A 23,787-nucleotide genomic window follows, 5' to 3' on the forward strand; every position below is an offset into this window, starting at 1 on the left:
TTACCAAAATGACACTTCTCCTGAGCTGCTTACTGAAAGTCAGGATTGGTATCACAGTTAAGTTCACCTTCTGCATACATTTATGATCTTCTTCTCCTAAAGGGAAGAAATTAGCATTCAGTAAGGAAAAAACATGCCCATATTTGTGCTTCTGCTCTCTGTTCCTAAACACTTGGCAATTCAAAATTGCAAAGGAAAAAAAAGTTCTCAAGTGCCTACAGAGCCAAAGGAACTCATTTCTATGAGCTGTGAATGACACAATCTTGACAGTTAGAGTGGGGCTAGAATTTTTTTTGGCTAAGAATGTCCCAAAACATTGCAAATAGAAGGAAGACAACCTTGGAAAAAATGTAAACACTTGGATTTTGAGCCCTGTTTACACATCTGGATAATTAAATGCTTGTCTGGAAGCAAACTATTTACTTACTGCCTTCTCCTAGATCGCTCACACCTCATTCTGAAATGTTTAGATTTTTTTAAAGTCACAATTGTTTTATGCTATTAACTAGCTGCATCACCAGCCTGGTCAAATATGACCAAGAAAACCAATGTTCTTCTTGATTTGAGTAATTATTTGTATGAACTGGAGATCAGTTTGCTCTTTCTCTCAAACTCTCAAAAAGAGTTTGCTTTTGAAGGCTCTGATATCAAATTAAGGCTGTTGTCTGAGCTTGTCTCTCCAGGGAAATTTATTTTCCTGTTTTCTGATGTGTCAGAACCTGAGATTTAATATACATGAGGCAAAGACATCTGAATTGTTGACAAATCAGATGATATAAGGGAGAAATTATTGTGCTGTGGTGAAATATGGTGTGATGACTGACCATTTTATCAATATGACATTTAGATATGTAATATCTCTGTGAGGAGTTTGGTATATTGCATCTTATTGCATCTTTTTCTTTTTTTTTGTGAAACATGGGAAGCTAGAATTTTCAAACAAATATAGAAGTTGTTGGGAGCTTTTCTTTCCTTTTCTGAACTCATATCAGCACTAGGGATAATCACACTCTGCATGTGTGTACCTGTGCTCATGTTTTGTATATGTTCATAGATGTGCCTAAACATTATTTTAAAAGCAAATATGTTAAAAATAGATACGCCTGCATTAAAGAGGCAAAGCAAGGGTAGGAATGAAAGCTATGACTTGCAGTGTTGTGTGTCTGGTTCTGAAAGTTAGAGATGATTTGTAGCAGATAGGTGTAACAATAACTTACTCAGTGACAACTGTACCTTCTTTGTCAAAAAAACTCCAAACCCCAACCAGTAAAAACAAACAAATAACACCAACAATAGAGACAGCAGAGAAGAAAATTGAAAGGGCTTGGAATGTGAAATAATCATATATATATATATATATATATCTGTGTGTGTCTTTTGACACTTCATTTTTATATGACCTAAGGCTGACAGATCCAGAATATAAGTATCACTTTTCTTATAAAAGCTGGTCTGCAGAAAATTATATCCTACCCAAAGGAAAACATGTACTTAGCTGAAAAGCAGTGTACTGTGTGACTTGGCCCCTCTGCACAATAAAGTTTGTTGCTACACAAAGCTTCAGGTGGTTTTAATTTCAAACTGAAATTTTAATCTTCTTTTCCAGACTCTCAGAGCAACAGAGAAGAATCTTGTGGTTTTATCGCTACTCCTGCAATAACCAGAACTGCTCCCTTCCTCTGGTGCTGGGCAGTGCACCCAGCTGGGACAGAACCACTGTGTCAGAAATGTATGCCCTGCTGAGGGCTTGGAGGTTTTCTCACCCTCTGCAGGCACTTGGGCTGCTGACTTTCAGGTAAGGGAGAATCACCAGGTAGGAAATTTAGGATGAACGGGAGGATCGTGTGCTGGTTCATTCAGTGCTGCTGTTTGCTCAGCACCCTGTCCAGTTTGGTGCACTGGCTGTGCTTTCCTTTCTCTTTGGGCCAAAGTGAAAATGGAGTTGCAGCTCTTGCCATGACCTTGAGTGTGCCAGCCATGTCATTTTAGCTGAGAAGGTTGTTGTCACCTCTTTTAATGAAGGGATAGGACCATCTTTGGGCTAAGAACGATTTATGCTCAGATAAACATCACTCTTAGAGGCTGTGAGATTTTAGAGGAGCAGGCAGTTGGTTATAGCTCAAAATAGTCACAAGTTCTTTGTTACAAGGTAATATAGAACCTTCTAATCTAATAGACAATTGTCACAGAATTTATTTTGCTTTTCTAACCTATCAGCTTTACTTAATTTTGCTGCACTGTGGATACTTTTGTCCAACAGGCTTCTGTCTCACATGCACACAGATGCTTCTATTATAACTTCTAAACTCTTAACTTACTCTGTACAGTTGCACCCCTACATTATAAACCCTTAAGCATCTTATCAATACAGTTTCTAACTTTCTTAAGGTATATTCTTTCTTACAACTATAGAAACGTAAGTTCTTGATTTTTCTGCTTAATGTCTGTGTGTTGTACTTTTACATCAATCCATGCTTCTTCCAAAGCTGCAGATCAAATTCTTCAGTGTCTATGGAAGTTTCTGTTTTTCCAATTCCCACAGGAAAGTAATGATAAACGGGAGGATCATGTGCTGGTTCATTCAGTGCTGCTGTTTGCTCAGTGCCTGTCCAGGTTTGGTGCACTGGCTGTGCTTTTCTTTCTCCCTGGGCCAAAGTGAAAATGGAGTTGCAGCTCTTGCCCTGACCTTGAGTGTGCCAGCCATGTCTGCTTGGCTGAGAAGGTTTTCTATTTCTCTATTTTTCTATTTCCTTATTTCTCTCTATGTATTTTCTATGAAAAGAGTATTTCATTCTCTAGAACAGATTCAAGCAGTTTCTGGTAACAGGTGATCAGTCAAACACTTAGCACTTACACAGCACTCAATAACTTCAAACTACTCAACAGGCAGGAGGTGAATAATGGGAGATAAGGAGGACTGAAATATATCTCTGGATTATACAGTAATCTATGTAAATACATACAGTCCCACGTGTAACCTATCTTTCTGAAGCAGATTGGATGGAACTTTGAAGTCAGTCGAATAATTTCTGTTGTGGTGCCTTGTGTTCCACCCCCACTGGGGGCTGATTGTTTGTCAGGACACTTGCCTGATGCTGGAGATAGCCCTACCCATGATGGGACAGAGATGTCAGGGGACGGAATCTGTGTCAGCAGCTACATTCCCTCCAAAAACTTGGGAGGTATTCTGCATTAAGTGACCTGTAAAAGCATTACACATGCAGATGAAATGCTTGAGCAAATTTGTTTTATCAAGCCATTGCTTGTCTAGGGTAAGCACAAGCTGCATCAGTTTTGCAATCTCAGTTTCATGCTCTACCTTTGGGGAAAAAAAATAAACCTCCTCTAAAGCTTTACTTGGGAAATATACTGTGACTTGAAACACTTACTGCCAGAATATTAAAAATAGACCTTTAATAATCAAAAACTGATTATTTTCTCTGGATGCAATTTGCTAATACTTGTATGCCAGGTTTCTATCTGAACTATTAGCAGATTCACATGTTTGCATGCATGTCTTTTTTATGTGTAGTGGGAATGGTGGAAGCAAAGCTCCTGACAGATCAGATTCTGGAGCATAATATTGTTATATATCATTATTAAATTATTTGGATCCAATTCTAATTTATAAAAGATCCATGTAGAAAGGAGTATATGGGCAGTGTGTTGTCTTCCAGACTTCAGAGTAGAAAGATATTTGACAGGGTTTGTCAGAGCATGCCAGGCTTTTAGATCAGACCTTTTGCCCCATTTTGTTTCTGTGTCTGGGTGGCATTTCTGCAAATGAAGATCTTGATTGTTCTTTGAAGATACAGCTCTGCACGAGGGTGTGGTGCAGAATATCAGCCCTTTCAGGTGCTTCAGAGAGTATTTAATATTAGTCTGTCCCTCAGCTTCTCAGTGTGCATCAGCTGCACACATTACTCACTCTGGCTACACAAAGATTGCTGGCATGGAAAGGAGGGGAAAATGTCACCACTTTGTCCCTCTTGTGCCACCATGGGGAGTGGCTGGCACCTGCAGCTGTGCCAAAGAACAAGCACTTCTCTCCTGATCAGGATCTGAGATGCCTTGTCCCTTTAGTTTCTCACAGAAGATAATATCAATACAGTCTTTTTGCTTCATGGTATTACTGCAGAAAGTTTTGCATCACAGAACAAATCCTCTTAGGAAAAAAAATCTGTCCTCCTTATATCCACAATATCTTGTTGGTGCATGAGCAGCTGGGAAGCTAACCTTCAGAAACACAGAGATTACATTTCCTTAAAGATGCCTCGTTTCAAACCTGTCTGGGTCACTGATTGAACTGCTGAGACACTTGGATACATGCAAATTGAGAGAGTGGGTTGAAGGAGAGGAGTACTTTCCATATAAATGCATTTCTGAGGTTTCTTCTCTTAGTTCTCTATTTCTCAGTTTTCTATCATTTTGAGAAAAGTACAGTAACACTGGCTAGGGTCCAACCTTCCTTCCCCCTTACCCTCACTGACTTTGGATCACAGGCTCTCTAACTGAGCTGGTTTTGAACATTCATTCAACTCCATCCCATTTTATGTTTGGCATTGACAACTCATCAACTCAGTTCCTCACTTCTATCATCCAGGAAACAGCTCTCTGATTTCTTGTGATTGCTAAGACACGGCTGAAAGATCCAAGTTCATATAAAACATGAGCAGAATATAAAATAAATTCTCTCCATATATTCTTGTCTATTTTAAGGACTTGTGTTACCATCACTATCAAACCATGGGTAAGGAAAGTGAATTAGAGCTGATCTTTGTCTACAAGTGTTTCTGGCAGGAGCAACTGCACTAAATCAGCCCAAAAGTCAGTGTAATGTATCTTCTCTGCAGTGGACAACAGCTACCTAGGGAATACAGTGAAAATGGGCCAAATATAGTGCCACTGCTACCCTCCCAGCTTTCAGTGTTCTGCAGCTCAGAGACTTCCTCAGACAGATTTTGTTGTTGTTGTTGTTGTTGCAAGTGCCCTCTCGCATTTTTCTTTGATGATTTTTTCCAAAGTAAGATTGATTCTGAATAAATATTCGGCTTACAATCCTAAAGCAAGATCTGCAGCTCAGCTCTGTGCTGTATTATTTCTGTGCACCATGATTTATCAATACCATAAAAGAGAACAAGAGTTTCCAGTCACTCCAGATGCTGGATGCTTTCTTTGGTGGAACTTCAGTTTGCAGTGTCTTTAGGAGAACCTGAATCTGTGCTGCAGGCATGTGCTCACTCTTTAGAAAGGGTTCTCAAAATCACTGTACTTCTGTAAGCCTTGGCTTGGGAACTCTAAATTATCCTTCTTAGAGCAAAAAAAGCAGCATCTGTCCTGCTGATTAAACCTGTTGGTGAGGACAGAGAAATGAAAACCATTGGAGATGCTTCCTCACAGCCTGGCTTAGAAGGCAGCATCACAGAGCTTAGGGAGAGGTATCAGAGTCCATCAGATCAAGCCCCCTTATCAGGAATCTGAACTGGAAAGCTCTTTGCAACTTTCTGAAATTTCTAAGTTGTTTTATTCACCTCACAGTTAAACATACCCTTTAATTTTCTTGTTCTTGTTTCTTGTTCTTTGAGTGTGTCTCTCTTGCTCGTGCTCTTCCCCTTTGCAGGCAACCCTCAAGGCAGGCAAATGATAACATGCTCATTTATGCAGTGGAAAGGAAGAACTTTCATAAATGGAAAACACAATCATGGTACATTTCACAGATAAATTCAGCTGCAACCTTGAATCCAGTACTCGGAGCAAGTGCATTGTTTCTTACAGCCCTAGAAGCCAATGCTTAGAAAAAGGAATTAAAAAAACCATTAATGCTTCTTTAATCAATAAAGACGCAATGGAGAGGATGGGAGGGGGAAGTGGAGAAAAAAGATTTTACACTCTTACCTCTAATTTCAGGGAAGGATGGTTATAAGCTGCTGCCTGAAATATAAAATTAACCCTGAGGCAGAAGTTACAGAGAGGGTCCCTCCTACTCAGAGCAGCTTCTTGGTGCCCTGTGCATTTTGCTGTTGATTTCATTTATTGAGTTGGGTAAAAAGCCAAGCTTTAGTGAGTTAGAGCTTTCTACAGCTGTGTCCAGGGAAATAAGACCAGTGCACTCCTTTACTCAGAGAACTTCCTTGATGACAGAAAGAAGCCAAGGGCAGGGTTAGCAATGCCGTCATTTATGATGTGCTGTTAGCAGGCCAATGTTTTGTGTGTGTTTAGAACAACCATAGTTGGGGATTTTTATTCACATTATCTTGCTATTCAAATTACTGGAAAGTCCAAGTACATTCATTGATCAAACCAGCAAATGTCTATTTCAGCTTTTTTTTTTTTTTTTCCTGGCCCATTTGGAATACATTTGCAGCCCTGTGAGGTGTCGTGGCTGGGAATGAGGAAATTGAGCTAGAATCTGGAAACAGCTATGGAATGTAAGGTTTTTTTCCAGCATAGTGCATGGCTGCAGCCATTTTGCAGAGAGAACTTTTTGAAGTAGCATGTGGATGTGAAGATGCAACCTCCCTGTTAGGCTTAAAAATTTTCCTGGAAACTTCTTGTTGAATTCTAATTCTGTCAGGGCAACTGCACAGGAAAGGACATTCCTTTAAAACCACGTGGCAAATCAGTGCCAGACACAGTTTTGGTTTTAGTATCCCTCAGCCTGTGACTGTCACAGTATTATTCTTGATTTATGTAGCAGAATGCTGTGGCATTTCAGAGGTTCAGATGTCTAACCAATAATTAAAATAAAATGTGATACCTTGAAGAACAAATTTTGTTCTTATAGCTTTGAAAGCCAAACAGATTTAGAATTTTTGAATCAGATTGTCATTGTTTCAATAAAAGGAGAATTTAAAATGTTCCCTTGGAGCTCACAATGGAGTATTTATAAATACAGCAGAGTGTTTATAAACCAGATAGCAGTAAAGCATACCTTGCCTGTTTGCATCTTGTTCTTTGGCTGTAGTTATGCATCAACATGGAGAGCAAACACAGGCTTAGGCAAAGAAATAAGATAAGAACAAAGCAACACTCCACAATTAGTTTGATACTTTGATGTACAGAACATGTTACTGATCAAGCTTTAAAACTGCTTATTCTTAATATACATGAAATTTAGTGATAACTTAGATGGTGATGCAAGCTTCTTTTTAAGCAGTGGCACGTGATGAATTCTTTATTTTTTTTTAACTGCTTTTAAACATTTTTAGCTTTCTTGGCAATAAATGAAGGTTCTGTAGTAGGACAAATATACAACTATGTAGAATATTGCATGTTTTCTGTGCATAAATGTGCACTCTAGTCAGGAAGCTTAATATAAATAATCGTGTTTTCCATGGTTTAATCTTCAGTTTTAATGTAACAGAGAAGTCTGTCTCTAGGGTGGGAAGAGGCTTCTAGATCATACAGGTTTCAAATGGAAACTTTTTTTCTTGATTTCTTCCTACTCTTGTCCTAGGATATGGTTCACCATATGGTCGCCATGACATCTTAAACTTATTCTTAGTTGTTTCACTCAGAATTTCTTGTAGAAAATCTCTGTGAGCATCACTGAAAGTATATTTTTTGAGAGTAAATTCACAGATCTATCTGCCAATCAATCAGCCAAAGAAAAATGAGTGAATATGACCATGACCTTTGCAATGAGTGGGGTTGGGTAATAGTTCATGTGACCTCTCACAATGAAGAGTGAATTTCCTCTTTTTTTTTTAAGAAAAAGAAAATAAAATGCAGTGTCCTTTTTATTGATGTTATTTGTTATCCTTCTGTACTTTCCTTTAGTCCTTACTTTTTCTAACCTTCATACACTCACATGGTGTTTTCTTTATAAGTCCTCAAAAGAATGAAAATACCACAAACAGAAAATCCTGCTTACCTCATCTCTAAGCTAAAACTACACATCTTAATCATTATTCTAGTAATTTCTTCTCTCTTCCTGTCTAATTGTTTTTAAAATTCTTAAACTGCCTCACAAAACTTCCCTGTCTATTATTGGCATGATATCCTTTACTGCTCCAAGGTTTTTTGTTTTTCTGTTGTTATCCTCATTCCAACAGGTTTGCTAGTTCAGCTTCCCTTGTTTCTGCCCTTGTTTCATGGACTGAAGTTTTTCTTTTTTGAAAATGCAACAGAACTTAAAATGTGAAGGGAAATGCACAGATAAGTGGCATGATACAAGCTTCTACCTTAGAAAAGGCCTCTGAAAGGCTACATTGTTCTCTTCAGAGATCATCATGTGCCAGAAAATGTAGAGAACTGAGCAGTTTCACTTACCTGACAAATGTATTCCAGCACAGGGCTATGTGAGGCAGCACAATAAAATTAGATTAGTAAAACTGTTAAAAATGAAATGCACATCTATTTCTCATTTACAGTCAGCTCACCACTGGCAGATGCTAAAATCTCAAGAGAATTTCACAGATCCACAGGACAGCTCAGCAGTACTTAGTTTTCTGTTTGAATCTGATTTAGCTGAAAGGTACAGCTAGACAAATAGCCCCTGACTGGCTATCTGTATGAAAAGAATCAAAGACTGGAAGTTTTCCTTACTTCTAAAGCAAATTGTAATCTATGTTCACCCAGCTCAAAATTCAACTGTCACAAAAACATCTTAAAGTCTCAAGGGAGATCTAATAATCTACTAAGAAGTTAAAAAACAAGTGGCTGTCAATCACTGGCATCATGCAGAGAACAAAACTGCAAAAAGGGTGTTGAGTTTAAGCAGATGAGTGCTTAATGAGAGGAAAACAGTTTGATAATTTCTGAAGAATCCAAATTGTGAGACAGGCTGTGAAGAGGACATTTGAAGTCCTGCACAGTGTGACCTGCAGCTGAGGACTAAACTCAACATCTGTAGTTTACATATTGTTTATTTTTTTGGTAGAGCCTGTGACGTTTCTGATGTGTGTAAACCTGAAACAAATATGTAAGAAGCCATGATCTCTGTTGCGGAGTAATCATTGCTTTAAGAGAGAGCAATTAAATTGGCCAAAAGAAGAAAACTGCAAGATACTACAATGCAGCCAAATGGGGAACACTTGGGTTCTAGTCACAGAGAGCAGAACCAAAACACTGTGGTTCTATTCAGTGAAGTATTTATTGACCAGTAAGTTGCTTGTTGATGGAAAAAAAACCAAAACAATCAACTATAAGTGAGTGGAAACCTAAACCTGGATGGCAGTTACCATTTTGAAACTATACAATAAAATAATCTTACAAGCACTGTTAAAAATTTCATTTTAATCTGGGTTTTTTAGCTAAATTCCCAGATACTTTGGTGACAACCATAAAGCACTTAGGAAGAGGAGTCCTTGAAGGTCCTGCCTCTCTGAAACCACAGGCGGAGGCCACATGTGAGGAATTCTGTCACTTCAAATCCTTCCAAAAATTGATCTAATGTAGACAGACTGTGCTACAGATGAGCTCCTATTTCTGAGGAATGTCCCCTTAAAGACTGGAATATTGAATTTGTTGTGATAGAGTTGTCTCACTTGTCTGCTTTCAAAATTTTCAGCATGTGTAAATAAATAATTACATGTTCATTGCAGCAAGCCCTGGAAATCAGCTCTCCTCTAATATCCAAAATATAAAGCTCTTTTTCTTAGGCCTGACATGATTTCTCTTGCATTGACTTAGAGTCAAAAAACCAATTAATTTTGTCCTCTAATCAAGACTAATTTATGGATTACTAAAATCAGATTTGATGCAACTCAAACATTTGCAAGATTATTCACTGGAAAAAAACCCTTCCAGCCCTAATGAAGTACCAGACTACAAGATGGCACAGTTTCCAGGCATGTGAAAGGATTTTTTTACTCAGATTTGCTTCTAAACCATCCCCTTTTATTGGCTTCTAGCAAATAAACTGGTGTATGCAAGCGTGAATAGCATAGCACCATGTAATACTAGTGGAGTTCATTAGAGTTTCCTTTAACTCCAGTGTTTCTGAGGCTGTTAAATGTTTGCTCAAATACAAATGTAAGGGGAAAACAAATAGAATAAAATATTGTGCCTCTGTACAATATTTAAATACAAATTCAATATTGCACTTGTACCTGTGGCCCTGAACAACACTGAAATTCCAAAAAAGCAATGGGTATTGCATCTAGGGATCAGCAAATTGTCAGGTAGTTAAAAAATAGGCTAATTGTCCGTTCTGTTCAAAAGACTGAGCTGAGCCTCAGGCTGACCTCAAGATTTACAAGCTGAAGGAAACAGTTTAGTCACCAAAACCAACAAATTACCAAAATCTCATTGAAGAAGAATGACAAGAGCCATGTTTCCTGAAGCAAAGCTCCCTGCAGGTATTTCACCACAGTGCCTGTCATGTCCTAATCACATCTCCTGGCACTGCTTCTGGTGACTGCCGTGGTTTTGACTTACACCAAATCAATCCTAAGTAAATGAAATGTTAGCTGCTGAATTTTCTGGAAAGTTTGGGATTTAAATAATTTTCTTGTTTTTTGTCTAGCTGGAAAAAAATAGGAATTTCTGTCCTCATAGCATTGCATGAGTTGAGATCTTGGCTGCTGGTAAGGACAAGCTGTAACTAAGTAAAAAACATTTTTCTGCCTGGCCTTGTGCCTGTTTAGAGTGTATTTCACTGTTCAGTAGCCTGTTGAACTAGGCAAGAAGGGGAAGGGAAAGACTCATTTCCATATTATCTGCACATGCTTGGCACACAAGCCTTTGGAGCAATTGCATAAGTAGAAAATAAGATGATATGGAAGGGATTATTTTGTTTAATATATAGGCCTCCTTCAAATATGTTTTGTTCTAAATAGCTATGTGAATATTAAAGTAACAACTTCTCATTCCTAATAGGTTGTCTAGAATAAATAAGTTATAAAAATAAGCCTTGCAAAGATCTAATTTGGGCTTAGGATGATAATTTATTTATGATGCATTCCTCCTCTCCCCATCAAGGCCCTCTTGGCATTATACAAAGAATTATAAACTATATTAGAAACATCATTAAATATGTGCCATAACAGACAAACAAAATAGTAAAACGAGACCTGAATCACATTTCTAAAGGGTATTGGAAAGTGTTACAGGCTGAAATGGTTGTGTAAATGGTTGAAAGAAGTTTTGCATCACAGAACAAATCCTCCTAGGAAAAAAAGACCTGAATCACATTGCTAAAGGGTATTGGAAAGTGTTACAGGCTGAAATGGTTGTGTAAATGGTTGAAAAGTGTAAGTGGTTGAAAACCATTTTTTTCAAGTCCAACTTTCCACCTGTTGTTTTTTTTTCTAATCAAAATATCCCCATTTTTATTAGATGGCCTCTAGTTAATTCTCTGATCAGAGTGTACATACTGTTCTGCTTCAGCTGATTTTATTGAACTTAGAAGCTCAAGATTCAAGCAGCAGGTGCCATTATACTGCTGAGCACCAAGCTTTACAATTTCTTCTCTTTTTATCTTGATAGCAGCAAGCAGTCATTGCTGCGAATATGGTACTGCCTCCTCTGTTTTACTTCAGGTTTTATTTCTATATTATTGGCAAAAGGTGCTGGGTGGGAAGGTGAGCAGAGAGCAGCCTGGTTTTGTGCTGAGCTCTTGAAGCAGTGACACTGTTGGCCTGTGACATCTCCTGCTGTGCATGAAGGGTCTGATTTCAAAGGACTTTCCTCAGGGTGAATTGACAGGATAACCCTTGTCCTTTAGTCATCATTTTTTCTTTTTTTGTGTGCCTAGACTGCCAAATCAGAGATCTCTCCCAAGAGCCTAATGGCCATATCAGTTCATAGGGTGGGGATTTGCTGCTTTTTGTGGGGCAGGTGCTCACCCTCGGGGAACTGGATCAAAGCCCACCAGCTCTTCTGAGCAATGTCCAGTTCACTGTGGTGCTGTTTGAAGACATTTCTGTCCCTTAGGCAGAGTTGACCCTTCTTGCACCCCTGGTAACTGAAAGGTCTTCAGGAACATTTCCAGTTTGCTGCAGGAGAAGACAGAAAATATTCTTTGGGTGGCAATGGCCATCGGGCAGGCACTGGTACACAAAAAAGGGTGACACCATGTAGCAGACACGCATAGAAGAGCACATCTGTTCCTTTCCGTGTTAAAGTAGAACCACAGCAAATCAGGCAAATTTGAGCCAATCTAGGCAACTGCTGTGGATGTGAAATTCCCTGTGTACAAAATCCTAGAATCACTGAGGTTGGAGAAGACCTCGGAGATCACCGAGCCCAAACTTTAACGATTAATGTCAATTGGAAAACGTGAAAAGGTAGAAATTACTTTTATATGTTCAAAATAAGTCCTTAAAAGATTATCTTTTGGCTTTCAAATATTAAAAGAGACACTGTATACCTTCTATCCCTTTCTCTTAGAAGAGAGAAAATGTTCTGTTAAGAGTCAGTTTCGATCAATCAGGTTACATCAAAATTTCATTCTGTTCCAAAGGAAAATGTTTTTACCATCTATATTATCCAGCCTTCTTTTTCTGCATTATCACTGCTGCCACACTGTGTTTTCCTTTTTTATCAATTTTATGATGAGAGCTCCATCACAAAATCTATACCAGGCTACAGCCACCCTGGTTTCAACCAGAATTAGTTGAGAATGTGACTTGTGCTGAGCTCTCAAACATTTTCTCATCAGAAATGTCTGTCTCACTGACTTGGAGCCTGTCTCAGGAAGGTGTTAATTTTTTACCAAATTTCACATAATAAAATCCTACAAATACCCAGCCTGTGTTTTCAACTTCAAAATTGCTTTTGTTTAAAAAGTATTTTTGATTGTGTTATGACAGAAAACAGAAGAGCTGATTTGGGAATAAATTATCTGAAATGAATCCTTTTTGTATAGGAAATGTAAAGCTTTTGTATTGTTGCTCAGAACAAATGAAGTCTTCAAGTGACTGTTGAAAGTTCACACGGCTCAGAAATTTCCTATTTCAGGTAAGAAAGAGCAGCAAGAGATCTGTAATTTGCTTTATATTTTGGGAAATTACAATACGTGCTATTTCAAATTCAAAAAGTTATTTGAAGTTCAGGTTTTTGGGGTTTTTTTCCCCTGTGTGACACTGTAACAGTCAATCCAATTAAGTCATCTGTGGTGTGTTTCTTGTTACAATAAACCAAATTTAATGATTTTCTTTTCCTGTTCCATTTTGAGAGAAAATCAGTTTTTCTAACATTTTATATCAGTGAGAGCTCAGGAGAGTTGCAGTGGTCTGGTAGCTCTTAATGATGCCTATTTGTTTTTTCTCTAGTTTTCCAGATCAAGATATTCGCAGGGCAGCAGTCCAACAAATAGAAAATGTGTCAAATGATGAATTGTTAGAATACCTCCCACAGCTGGTTCAGGTAAGGAGGAAATTGATAGCCAAGGAAGCCGTCAGTCCAGATCAATAACTTCATTAAATATTTTTGATGCTTTCAGGTTGGTTAAGACATTGTAAGAGGAACAAATAAGTCTTGTCAATGCCACTGATGCAATGAGTGGGTTAAAAGCAGGGCTGAGGGAGAGACTGTTTCCAGCAAAGGAGCATGGAATTGTTTTGGCATTCTGATTGGGCTTTTATAGATAGCAAATGAAGGTATTTCCGAGTAAGAAAGGAAAGTAAAAAGTGCATCTGAAAAGAGAAATTCTGCTCAGGTGACAGTTATTCATTGTAGTCAAGTAAGGAAATGCTGTTGCTACAAAATTTTTAATATCTGAGTTTTTAATCGCTGGGATTTTAATACCACATATACTGAGCAAACCACTGTCAACACAGAGTGACGTGGACATTTGGTGTGCAGTTGTCTCTTTAGAGATGTACATTGCATTTCACTGAAAATTAATGTTTTACAAGTTATGGCATCACTGGTTCCAAAACACTTGGTGATTGAATAGGTCCTGTGCTGGGGCTGAGCGGGAACTTTTGGAAGCTTTATCCCCTCACTTGGTAACACTCTGCGTATGGATGACCCTCTATCCACACTGCAGAGTTTCTCAGGGGTTCTTTCTGTGTTTTTGATATCTGCTTATCTAGATAGATATCTCTCTGTGCATTTATGAATATATTCATGTAATCCACTCCTGTGAGGCAGCAGAACCTTCACAGCTTTACAGCATTCACAAACTGCTGTGACCTTTCACCTTCCTCAGCTTCTGTTCTAAAATAAGTTTATTTTCCAAGCCAGATAATCAGAGAAAAAATTAAATATAGCAGTGATAGTTTTAAGTGCATATTTATATGGATATTAACACAGAATCAGGGTGGTGTCTGTCTTGTCTTAGAGCTGGTGGTAGATCCTTGGGAACTGAAGTTTCTCTGCTCATTGCATTGCCAGAGCAAACTCTCCATTGATTGCTTTGTTCAAACTAAGCACTGAGTGCTTTCTGTTATAAAGGAAAGACACCAAAGCCAGCAAAAAAATGGATTTTTATTATAATTTTTTTCTATTAAGGTGCTCAAGTTTGAGTGGAGTCTTGAAAGCCCTCTGGTGAAACTCCTGCTGAGTCGTTCTCTTCAGAGCATCCAAGTAGCCCATCAGCTTTACTGGTAGGACCATTTGCCATTACAGTCATTTTCTGTCACAGTGAAATTTATCCATGATTCCATTGGTGATAAGCCCTCTTTTGGTTTAAAATCAACAGAAAAACTAAGTTTCGCTACTTCCCTTTCAGCACTGGGTATGGGAAACTTGTATAAAAGACTCACATATCTCTGCCTTCATCCTGGCCCTGGGCAGGAGGAAGAGGGGGAAGTTCTGCCATTTGGTTTTTCAGCATTTTCTTTGTTTGAGCCAAAAGTGGCCTTCCCCAAAATTTACAGTTGGTTCACTTTCAAAGGAGGCTAGCTGCTTTTGTGATATCCCTGACCTTCCTGAAGTTGTCAGAGTTGTCATGTGTGTCAAAATGTATGTCTTACCCATTTTTATATCAGTCTGACTTGCAAAGGTAGAATTTCCAACAGTTCCTTTCCATGATTGTGGAGATGTACCAGGCCTGGCAGAAATTGCCATTCACCACCTACCTCCAACATAAGGGGTCCTCTTATTGTTATTATTGAATTACTCTGTTTGCTGTGCTGTTACCTCAAGGCTCTCTGAGAAAGAATGTGGCTTTTTGATGGTTCAGCATCTGCCCTGTGATCTGAAAATCAAACTCTTGTGTGTTTTCTTTTTTTTTTTCCCCCATAATTAGTAATGATGGATGAACTGAGCTTTCATTTACAGTTCACCTGGTTCAGATCCCTTAAACCAAAGCTTTCCTCCCTCCAAAGGAAAGAAAACAATTTGAAATGCATTAATTTTGGTTGATGAAGTGTGGGGTTGGGAAGAGCATAAATAATACTTTCATACCTGCATGGTCTCTGGAAGTGTTAGTGGGAATAAAACAGAATTATTAATGTGTTTGTTTTACTGAAATAGGTAGGATAATGTGCTTAATGAGCATATCTTTCAAATAAAGAGAAACCACATTTAGCCAGCCATTTTTCGACAGTGCCTGAAATATGCCTGAGACAATTTCTACTAATATCAAACTTAGTCATACTGAATATAAAATATCCAGTCTGGAGGTTTAAACATGCCCTCAGAGCTGGTAGTTTTCTTGTAAAATTAGAAATTATATCCAGAGTTCAGTGGACAGGGGAACATCATTAGTTTGACTGTGTTTTCTTTAGCTTCTCTCTTCTTCTCAGAAGAAAAATGACTGCAGTCTTCTTCCTCTTTACCTCCCAGTGCAAATCCCTATTTTTCCCCAAATTTTGCCCAAACTGTCTGATGTTATAACCTTGGGTAATACAGAGCAGTTATTCCATCCTGGATATATATGTTTATCTGGCACAGTGCAATGTAAAGTGGTGAAATAAATTTATTTTATACACAGCTTTATAGCGTAACTACATCCATATCAGGTAGGTTATTTCTCACTGTATTTTCTGCCTTTCAGCTGGTAGTAGCCCTGTTCATGCTGGGGTACCTCTTTTATTTAGGTGTTTAGTTCATATGTTTCAAGCTAAACTGAGAACAGAAATGTGGCAGACATCTCTTAAAAATTGCTGCTTGTATTCACCATCTACACTTTAGGGGTTTTTTGGTTATTCTGCCCCACCCTGTTCTTCAGTTGTAAACTGTTTTCTACCTAATATTACCTTATTTATGTAATTACTCATGTTCCTGCTCCTGTATTTTAAAAGAGTTTCCCAACCCATAAATTCTACTTAGAAAGTTTACCAGTAATTTTGTGGCTTTTATTAATAAAGTCTTAAATAATTGATAAAGTATTTTCTTCACAAATTGGATTTCAGTCATTATAAAAGTAAGGGAAAGCAGAGGTTTTCTTCCACTTATTTCTAAAGAGACTTTTAAAAGAAGTTCAGTGATTTAATAATGTGGGGAGAACATGTGTGCATGTACACTCAGATAACTTCTTTTAAGAAATGTGATTAGGTTATATTTTATTCTCAAGTGTCACGTTCTGTTTCATTACCAAATTAGCTATCAAGAAACAAGGATTGGTAAAAAAACTCCCTATAATAACAAGTTTTTTGTTTATTTTAATTATAATGATTGACATTACAATACAAATACTGTTAAATAATATAACAATGTGCACACTGTACCTGCCCAAAATAAAACTTGGAAAAGAAGGCTAATGCAATATAGAAAACTGCTGAAGTTGATTTCAGAGCCACAGGGGAAAATTCAGCTGATGTGAGCTTCCATGTTTTACAATACTATTTTAAATTTAGAAATTACTGGAAAAGGTGGCAACTGTGGACGCTATAACTTATTTTAATGACAAATACTATTTATAACAAGATGTCAATTATTTCAAATTGACTCAATTTCCATGTAGGTCAGAGATAAGCAGCTACCCAACAGTGGTGTACCATGTCATCATTTTTAAAATGTTAATGATAGTAAATTGTTAATTTATTTTCATCAAGCAGTGATAAGTTTGTATGAAGATTTTATTTTACAATTATGGGGCAGTAACTGGCAAAGGTGCACAGAACAGAGAGAATTTTCATTCTTGGGACATACTGTTGTCCCAAGCTGTTGTCAGGACAGTTTCAGTCTGTTCTTTGCTTCCATCTGTTGCAGATTTATTCCATTAATTCTGGTATTGAGAAGGATCTTACACCCTGTTTGAATGTTTGGGTTTTCTCTTATCATTTGTGTCTTTTCCATTCTCTAAATTCTTGAGGAATCTGGGCCGTCTTGCCTCCATCAGTGTTATACCTCCCCCTGGTACTTCTGAATGCCTTCCCAAGGAGGCTAAAATTTGCCCATACATAGTCTGCCAGCACAGGAGTAGTGTATCTCTTAAATCCCATTTTAACCTTATTTCAGGACTTCCCAATGTCCATGAGACATGGAGAATTATCCCAATACCTTCCAGACTTTCTCTCTGATGCCAGTCCCACCAGAGCTCCTGGCAGGCAAGAAGGCTGGAGCAAGTTTCCCCATTCCCTGGAGCCAAGGTGTCAAGTTATTAAACTGGTTCTAGCAAAGCACAAAAACTTGCTTGAAGGGAAAGAAACCTGCTGAGCCCTTTTGGGCCCTTCTGCTCGCTGAAAGCCAGTGCTTTTCTCTTTACTACTCGATGTTTCACACACAGGTGGGTTTTTGTCAGCTTTTGTGCTGGAGCTTTAATCCACCTGGCTTCCTGCCAGTTGGTTTCCCTCTTGCTTGAGTGTTTTTGGCTTTTAGCTGCTGTCACAGGTGGCAGCTGCAGCGTGGAGCCAGAACAGCTGGCTGGGGCAGCAGGTGGCCAGGAGAATGTTTCACAGATGGTTGCCTTCCACAGGAAGATTGAATAACAGGGGGAAATGTCCTCCAGGATCTGTGGCAGCTGCTTGAAGGTGGTGCTAGGGAGCAGCACCATCTTCATGGAAGAGTGGAAGTGTTTGTAAATTGCAATAATCTGGTTTGCTTAGCTCAAGGAAAAGTCAGGTGAAAACCTTGCTGATGACAAAATGTTCTTTTGTAGCTTGCCCTCTAAGTCACTTTGGAGAACTTTGCCACCTTTTGGCATTTCTGAACTGCAGGTTGACTGACAAGAGAAAAGGGAGTAGTCTTCTATCTTTTCCAAGTCCACATCTTGTAGAAAAGTAAGAATGTGAGATTAAAAAGGAACTTGGTGGAATTCAGCACACTGGAAACAATGTGAATCAGACTATTGATTTTATGGCTAGAACATACTTTTTTCTATATATACAGGAAAAGAACTATAAGAAGCAAAAAAACAGCAATGCATAAAAGTTTAAAAATACCCCAGTTACATTTTCTGCTCTTGGGAGGTTTGTACCTCAATACCTTCTTCTCCAAAATCATTACCACTGCTTCATTCAGAACTCCAGCACTGGAACAATTGCCTCATATTTTCTGAAAGGAAATATATTTTTAACTGTCAGAACTGGTCTATGTTAACCATAATTTACTTAAAGTGTTCAAAAGAAGGAATAAATCAAGCAGATACTCCTTTGTCCAACACTCTTAATTATCTGGACATTAAACAGATGACCATCCTCCAGATCTTTTTCTTCCTGCATTATCATATCCTTCTCTGACAGTCAGAAGTTATCGAGTGCTAATTATGAAATGAACTTCCCAACTAGCTGTTCAGAGCAGGCTGAAAACCCCAGCCCATTAAAATGACATGAATGTCAACACAAAAGATGCCTGTTCTTGTTTTTGCATTAATTTGGTCCTTTTTACTGAGCAGAATTTTAAAAAAAAACATGTAATCATATGTGTAACTTTGAACCTGTGTAGGAATAGCCAGTCCAAGGATATTTTTGATTCACCTTAGTGGTGATTGTAAATTTTGTTGGAATTCAAAGAACTTGATGTGATCTTTATGTTTTGGGCTGCAGAGAACATCAGCCGTAGATCACACCTTGGGATTCTAGTTCTGAAATCATAATTTTTTCTTGTTTATCTAACACCAATCATTTGGAGACCTTTTTCTTTTCTTTAGTTACTTAAAGGTCTAGTAAATAACACCATTAGAGCATTATTTGTGTGAGATAATGATTCAGCCAACTTCTGTGCTGAGTGCTTCATTATTAGCTGTGTGGGCCTTGGGTTATTGCCTTGTACAACAGACAGATAATTATTTTGTTTCCTAATTTACAGACTTTCCATTTTCTCAGACTCCAGTTTTAGAAAAAGATTATGTCAAAGGGAGTAAAGAGATTGTTGTGAAGAAGTAACAACTGTTGGGTTTGACCTTTAGTAGTTACTGACTTAGTGAGAAAATGGTAGATATAAATCAACAAAATCATATCTTACATTTAATTAAACACATTTTAGATCTTAAGAAAAAAATTAGTACTTAGTAAAAGTATTTAGCATTTTAGGGTCACTTTTTGCTGTCTCTAAAGACAGAGGAGTGGACTGGCTTTGACCTCAGCTGGAATTGATGAAAGAAGGTGCCAGCTGGAGGACTGTGGGGCAAGACCCCATTTTAAACTTTCAAAATTCTATCAAAAAGGAAAATTAAAATAAAGTCCAAAGAATTTTAAAAAATCAAATTGAAAACACGACTAGGAAAGGTTAACAAAGAATCTAATTATGGCATTTTAACATTTAAAGTATGAAGAGGGAGTTAGTTTTTCCACACTGTTGAAAATTGCAGCTTTTTAAAAAAAGAAATCTGTTTAAAAATTAATAAAGCACAAAGTTATGCCTTTTTGTAATTTAGTGAATATGAGAAAATCTGGTGAGTCACTGACAAAGGAGATAAATAACAGGGTTGTGTGTGTGTCTGTTTTTAATGATTTTAATGATTCTTAGTAGAGTGAATGTGTTCCTGAATGTCTAGAAATCGAGGAATGATGGGTGTTTTTCCAGATAAAAGGGAAGAGGTGAAGGACCCTGGTGATCATACATCAATGTGAGCATGGAGTGAAGCATCATTAATTTTATTGGTGCAGGCAAATATTCAGCAGCACTAAATAAGTTACTGAACACAGAGATAACTCTGTGTGTGTCCCACCTTTGGAACAAAGGAAATTCCATGCCAAAAGTCATATTCAAGGAGGATTAACGTTGTCAAGTGAAGCATAAAAAGTCTCTAAAGGCCAGTTATTAGTGCATGTTACTGTAATGAAAAAACACACCACTGTGTATGTGCACAAGTGAACCTATTTAGAGCTGCAAAGATAAACTGGAAAAGGGGACAGAGTTCTGAAAAGCTTTAATTCTTTTCGCTGCTTCATGATTTATAAGGTAGCACTAAGGAAGAAGTTTTTCAGTGCATTGGTTTTCCACACACAGCTTGTCTGATTTATTTTGCATTTGGCTCCTTTTGCAGTTAAAAATTCTGGAGCTGACAAATCTGGTTTTTCAGCTATGCCAGAAAGCTCCCCCCGAGTTTCAAGTCCTATCTGTGCTAACCTCTCCAGTAATGGAGCTGAACATGAAGGGTGGGTTTGCCTCTTGGATCTGCCCTGTAGGAAGGGTTGCACAGAGCCTTGTGGTGCTCTCATGTCTCGTGATGGGCTGCAGTGACTTCCCTGGGGGGGCACAGAGGGACTCAGAGCAGGGTTTAGTGCAGGTGTCACAGCTTTCATCTCTGCCTTTCTTCCTTATTTTCCCATTTAAAATGTTTTATTATTGCTTCTTTCAAAAACGTAACAGGGAGCCAGAATCGTTGCTGATGGATACCTCATGTCATCTTTGCTTGTCCCAGAGGGATATCTGGGGATGTAAACCAGAGTAGTAATAAGTCAGGAAAAATTTTGAGAAAACGTTCCTCTAGCTCTGTCACCTCACATGGGTAATTTTCAGTCATGAACTTGAAGGATATGGAATTACTTTGATTATTTTTTTTTTATATTGTGAAAAACTACTAGAAAAAGATGCCTGCTCTAATCCTAGAAGTTGTTTCTTTATATGAAAATTTTCTTTAGGCCGATACAGAGTGGCCAACCTCAATGATCTGAGATGTCCAAATCATAAATAACAGTAGCTGCAATTTAGAGATGATGCAAATTTCCCAAATTCTAATGATTTTGGAGAGACAAATCCTCAGTTGCAAAGTGAACAGCATGGGGAGAATCTCCTGTGACTCTCAGCTGAGCAGCTGGTGCTGTGTTTCACTGGTGAAATGTTGCCTCTGCAGCCCAGGTGCTCCTGATTCTCAGTGCTCAGGTGAAATACTGGGAGAAGATGCCTCACCACAGATTTTTCAGATGTAGTATCTAAAAAAAAATTAATTTAGTTGTATTTCATGATTTCACTTTCAAGCTTAACGTTTTGGGAATATTTGGAGAAAAACAATTACATTTCTTTCTTCAGTTTGAAACTTTTGTTTTGCTAGAAATGGCAATTACTGTACTCAAAATGAGTCTGCAGATGTTTCAAAATTGCATCACATTATGTAAAGCATTTTATAAGTTTTACTCTGATATAGGTCTTTTATTCTTTCCAGCTTAGCAATTTTCATGTTTTAACTATAGCTGTTTGAACCAATTTTTGACATAATTTGTCTTGAGCTACCTCAGAGCGTTGTTTTCAATCCATTTTTCTTGGAACACAAAATTTTTGCCTCTTGACTTGAATAAATGCAGTTCAGGCCCAGATTTCCTTAGACTGATATGTTTGCAGCACTCATTTATAGTTTGGCTGTTGGTCACAGCCTGGTCTGACAGGCTGGAGTTTTGTAAATCATTCCTATTTCTGAACACTGGCAGTGAGAACTTCAAGGAAAAATATGAATAAACTGAAAGGCTTCAAGTGGCTACAGGACATCCAATGCAATGAGTTATTGGTAGGCTTAATGTTGCTGTCAGTTGTGTGTTTTCTGTGGTTAATATTTCTAGGTTTAGTCATCACTCTCCACCACCATGAAAACTGGGCCTTGGACCTTTGCCTAAATAACTGAAACATTAGAAGAAATAGAATCATGAATTAGACATTGTTGAATATGTTGCATCAGGGCACGATTTAGCAGAAAATGACTTTGTAATTTTTCCTCCGTATTGGGTAACTTTTCTTAGAAAAGAATTCCCTAATGCAAACCCAAATATAATTATTAACACATTTTAAAATTAATAAATAAATAAACTAGAATAAAAGGTAATATTTAAGGGAAGGAGATGGTAAGGATTGATAAAAGGTCCTGGCAGGATAACAGTGCAGAATTATTATAATTCAGTATTTTTAGGTGTTTGCAGATGATGACTATTTCAGGATTAAACTCATAAAGCCCTTGCTGTTTGAAAATATTTGTCTGAATGTTAATTGCTTTCAGAATGCTTACCCATACTCAATGGTATATTAGTCTCTAATCAGAATTATGTCATTTGGATGGTGACCAAATTCAAAACCATTTGAGAGAACAGAAAGAGCTGTCAGATGGGTTGATTTTGGCTCTTTTGCTTGAACAACACTGCTGTGATGTTGTAATAACCTCCTTTTAAACAAAGAATTATTCAAGGGACCCTTGTCTCACATTGTCTCCTTCAGTGCTTTCTTAGCAAAGAGCCCACCTGGGTATGACTGATGATGTTGGACCCTTGAATTAAACAACACAAAGTGACCAGTAAATCTGAAAAGAATTCAGATTCCTTCCAAATCTAAAACCTGTAAAATTCCTCCCAATGGGTCATACAAGCCACAGGGATCTCTGTCAAAAGACAGCTGAATTATCCTTTAGCTTTTCTCTGGTGTTTGTCAAATACACAGGATGCTGTTTGGTAAAGTTCAGCACATTATTTTTTGTTTCAGAAAGAAAATCAGACTACAAGAACTGAATTTTTCTCCAAAAGGCCTTTATTCCTGTGTAAAGGCATTCAGAGATAAGTTATCACAATATTGCATCAACGGTGGGTGGCTGACAGAATAATGCAAAGCAGCAAGGAATTTGTCACTGTTTTTTTTTTTTTTAATGTTCATCAAAAAATCAAAGCTTTTCAGAGAAACATGGAGCTTAGGTGGAAACATTCAGATGGCATGTCAAAAAGTCCTAATTTTTCTGCTTGTCAGTGCAGATGGCAAAGCAGAGACTCATGGCTGAGGTGTGCCAGTGAGTGCCATACTGAGCTCTTTTTTGAACAATTTACCTTCCCCTCTCCATTGCTATAAACCATCCCATCCATTCTAAGGCAAGTCCCTAGCATGCTTCCAGTTCAACTTAGAGAAGGGCAATGCACATTTTGAGACAATCCCTAGTGCAAAGTTTGTTATTTCAGGTACATCTCTGTCACTGTTAGGTTGGACATGATACACACAAATGTGATCAGGGTCTAAAAAGAAAAAGGTTTTTATTCTGTATGTTCTCTAGCTTATATACTCTTAACAAAGGGTGATCTTAAGTCATTAACTGCATCACAATAACTTATTATATTCATTGGTGCAAAGCAATTAGCCTCAATATAATTGGCAAAAGTTTTACAGAAATTTAATAAGGCACGTATACACATCTACTTATGCATGTGGTCTAGTTTACGAAAATTTTCATTTATCTTTTCTAATCTGTTTCCATGCTGACGGCCTTGTCTTCTTCCTTACTATGGATACACTCAAAAATCATCAATTCTTATTTCTTCTATTAGTTCAGCTTTGCTTGCAGGCCAGCTCTCAAGCCTCTCCATACTTCCCCCTTTTTGTATTTGAGCAATAAACACAGCTGACAAGGATTTTTGCAGGGCCTGGTGCAAAAATCCAAGCAGACAAGGGAGACACAGGGCAATAATTACAATTGCCAACAGAATTAACAATCCAGTCTTCAACGAGGCTTTAAGCCACCCCGTGATGCCCCAGCTCTTGAAAAAACCATTCAGCCATCCCCATCCATCATCCACTTGTAATTTCAAGTTTCTCTCTTTCAAGTTT

The 23,787-nt window shown here is 37.9% G+C and overlaps 1 protein-coding gene across 1 annotated transcript in view; it reads left to right on the forward strand.

Annotated features, from left to right (window-relative positions):
* The window catches only part of PIK3C2G (phosphatidylinositol-4-phosphate 3-kinase catalytic subunit type 2 gamma), a 191,272-nt gene that overhangs the window by 67,712 nt on the left and 99,773 nt on the right, over positions 1–23,787 (forward strand). Inside the window, exons 15-17 of the mRNA XM_014308778.2 lie at positions 1,607–1,795; positions 13,218–13,311; positions 14,401–14,495. Of these exons, the coding sequence (XP_014164253.1) occupies positions 1,607–1,795; positions 13,218–13,311; positions 14,401–14,495 (378 nt within the window). The remainder of the gene's footprint in view (positions 1–1,606; positions 1,796–13,217; positions 13,312–14,400; positions 14,496–23,787) is intronic.

The sequence above is a fragment of the Geospiza fortis genome, unplaced genomic scaffold (assembly GCF_000277835.1).
Source record: "Geospiza fortis unplaced genomic scaffold, GeoFor_1.0 scaffold13, whole genome shotgun sequence".
Classification (NCBI taxonomy): domain Eukaryota; kingdom Metazoa; phylum Chordata; class Aves; order Passeriformes; family Thraupidae; genus Geospiza; species Geospiza fortis.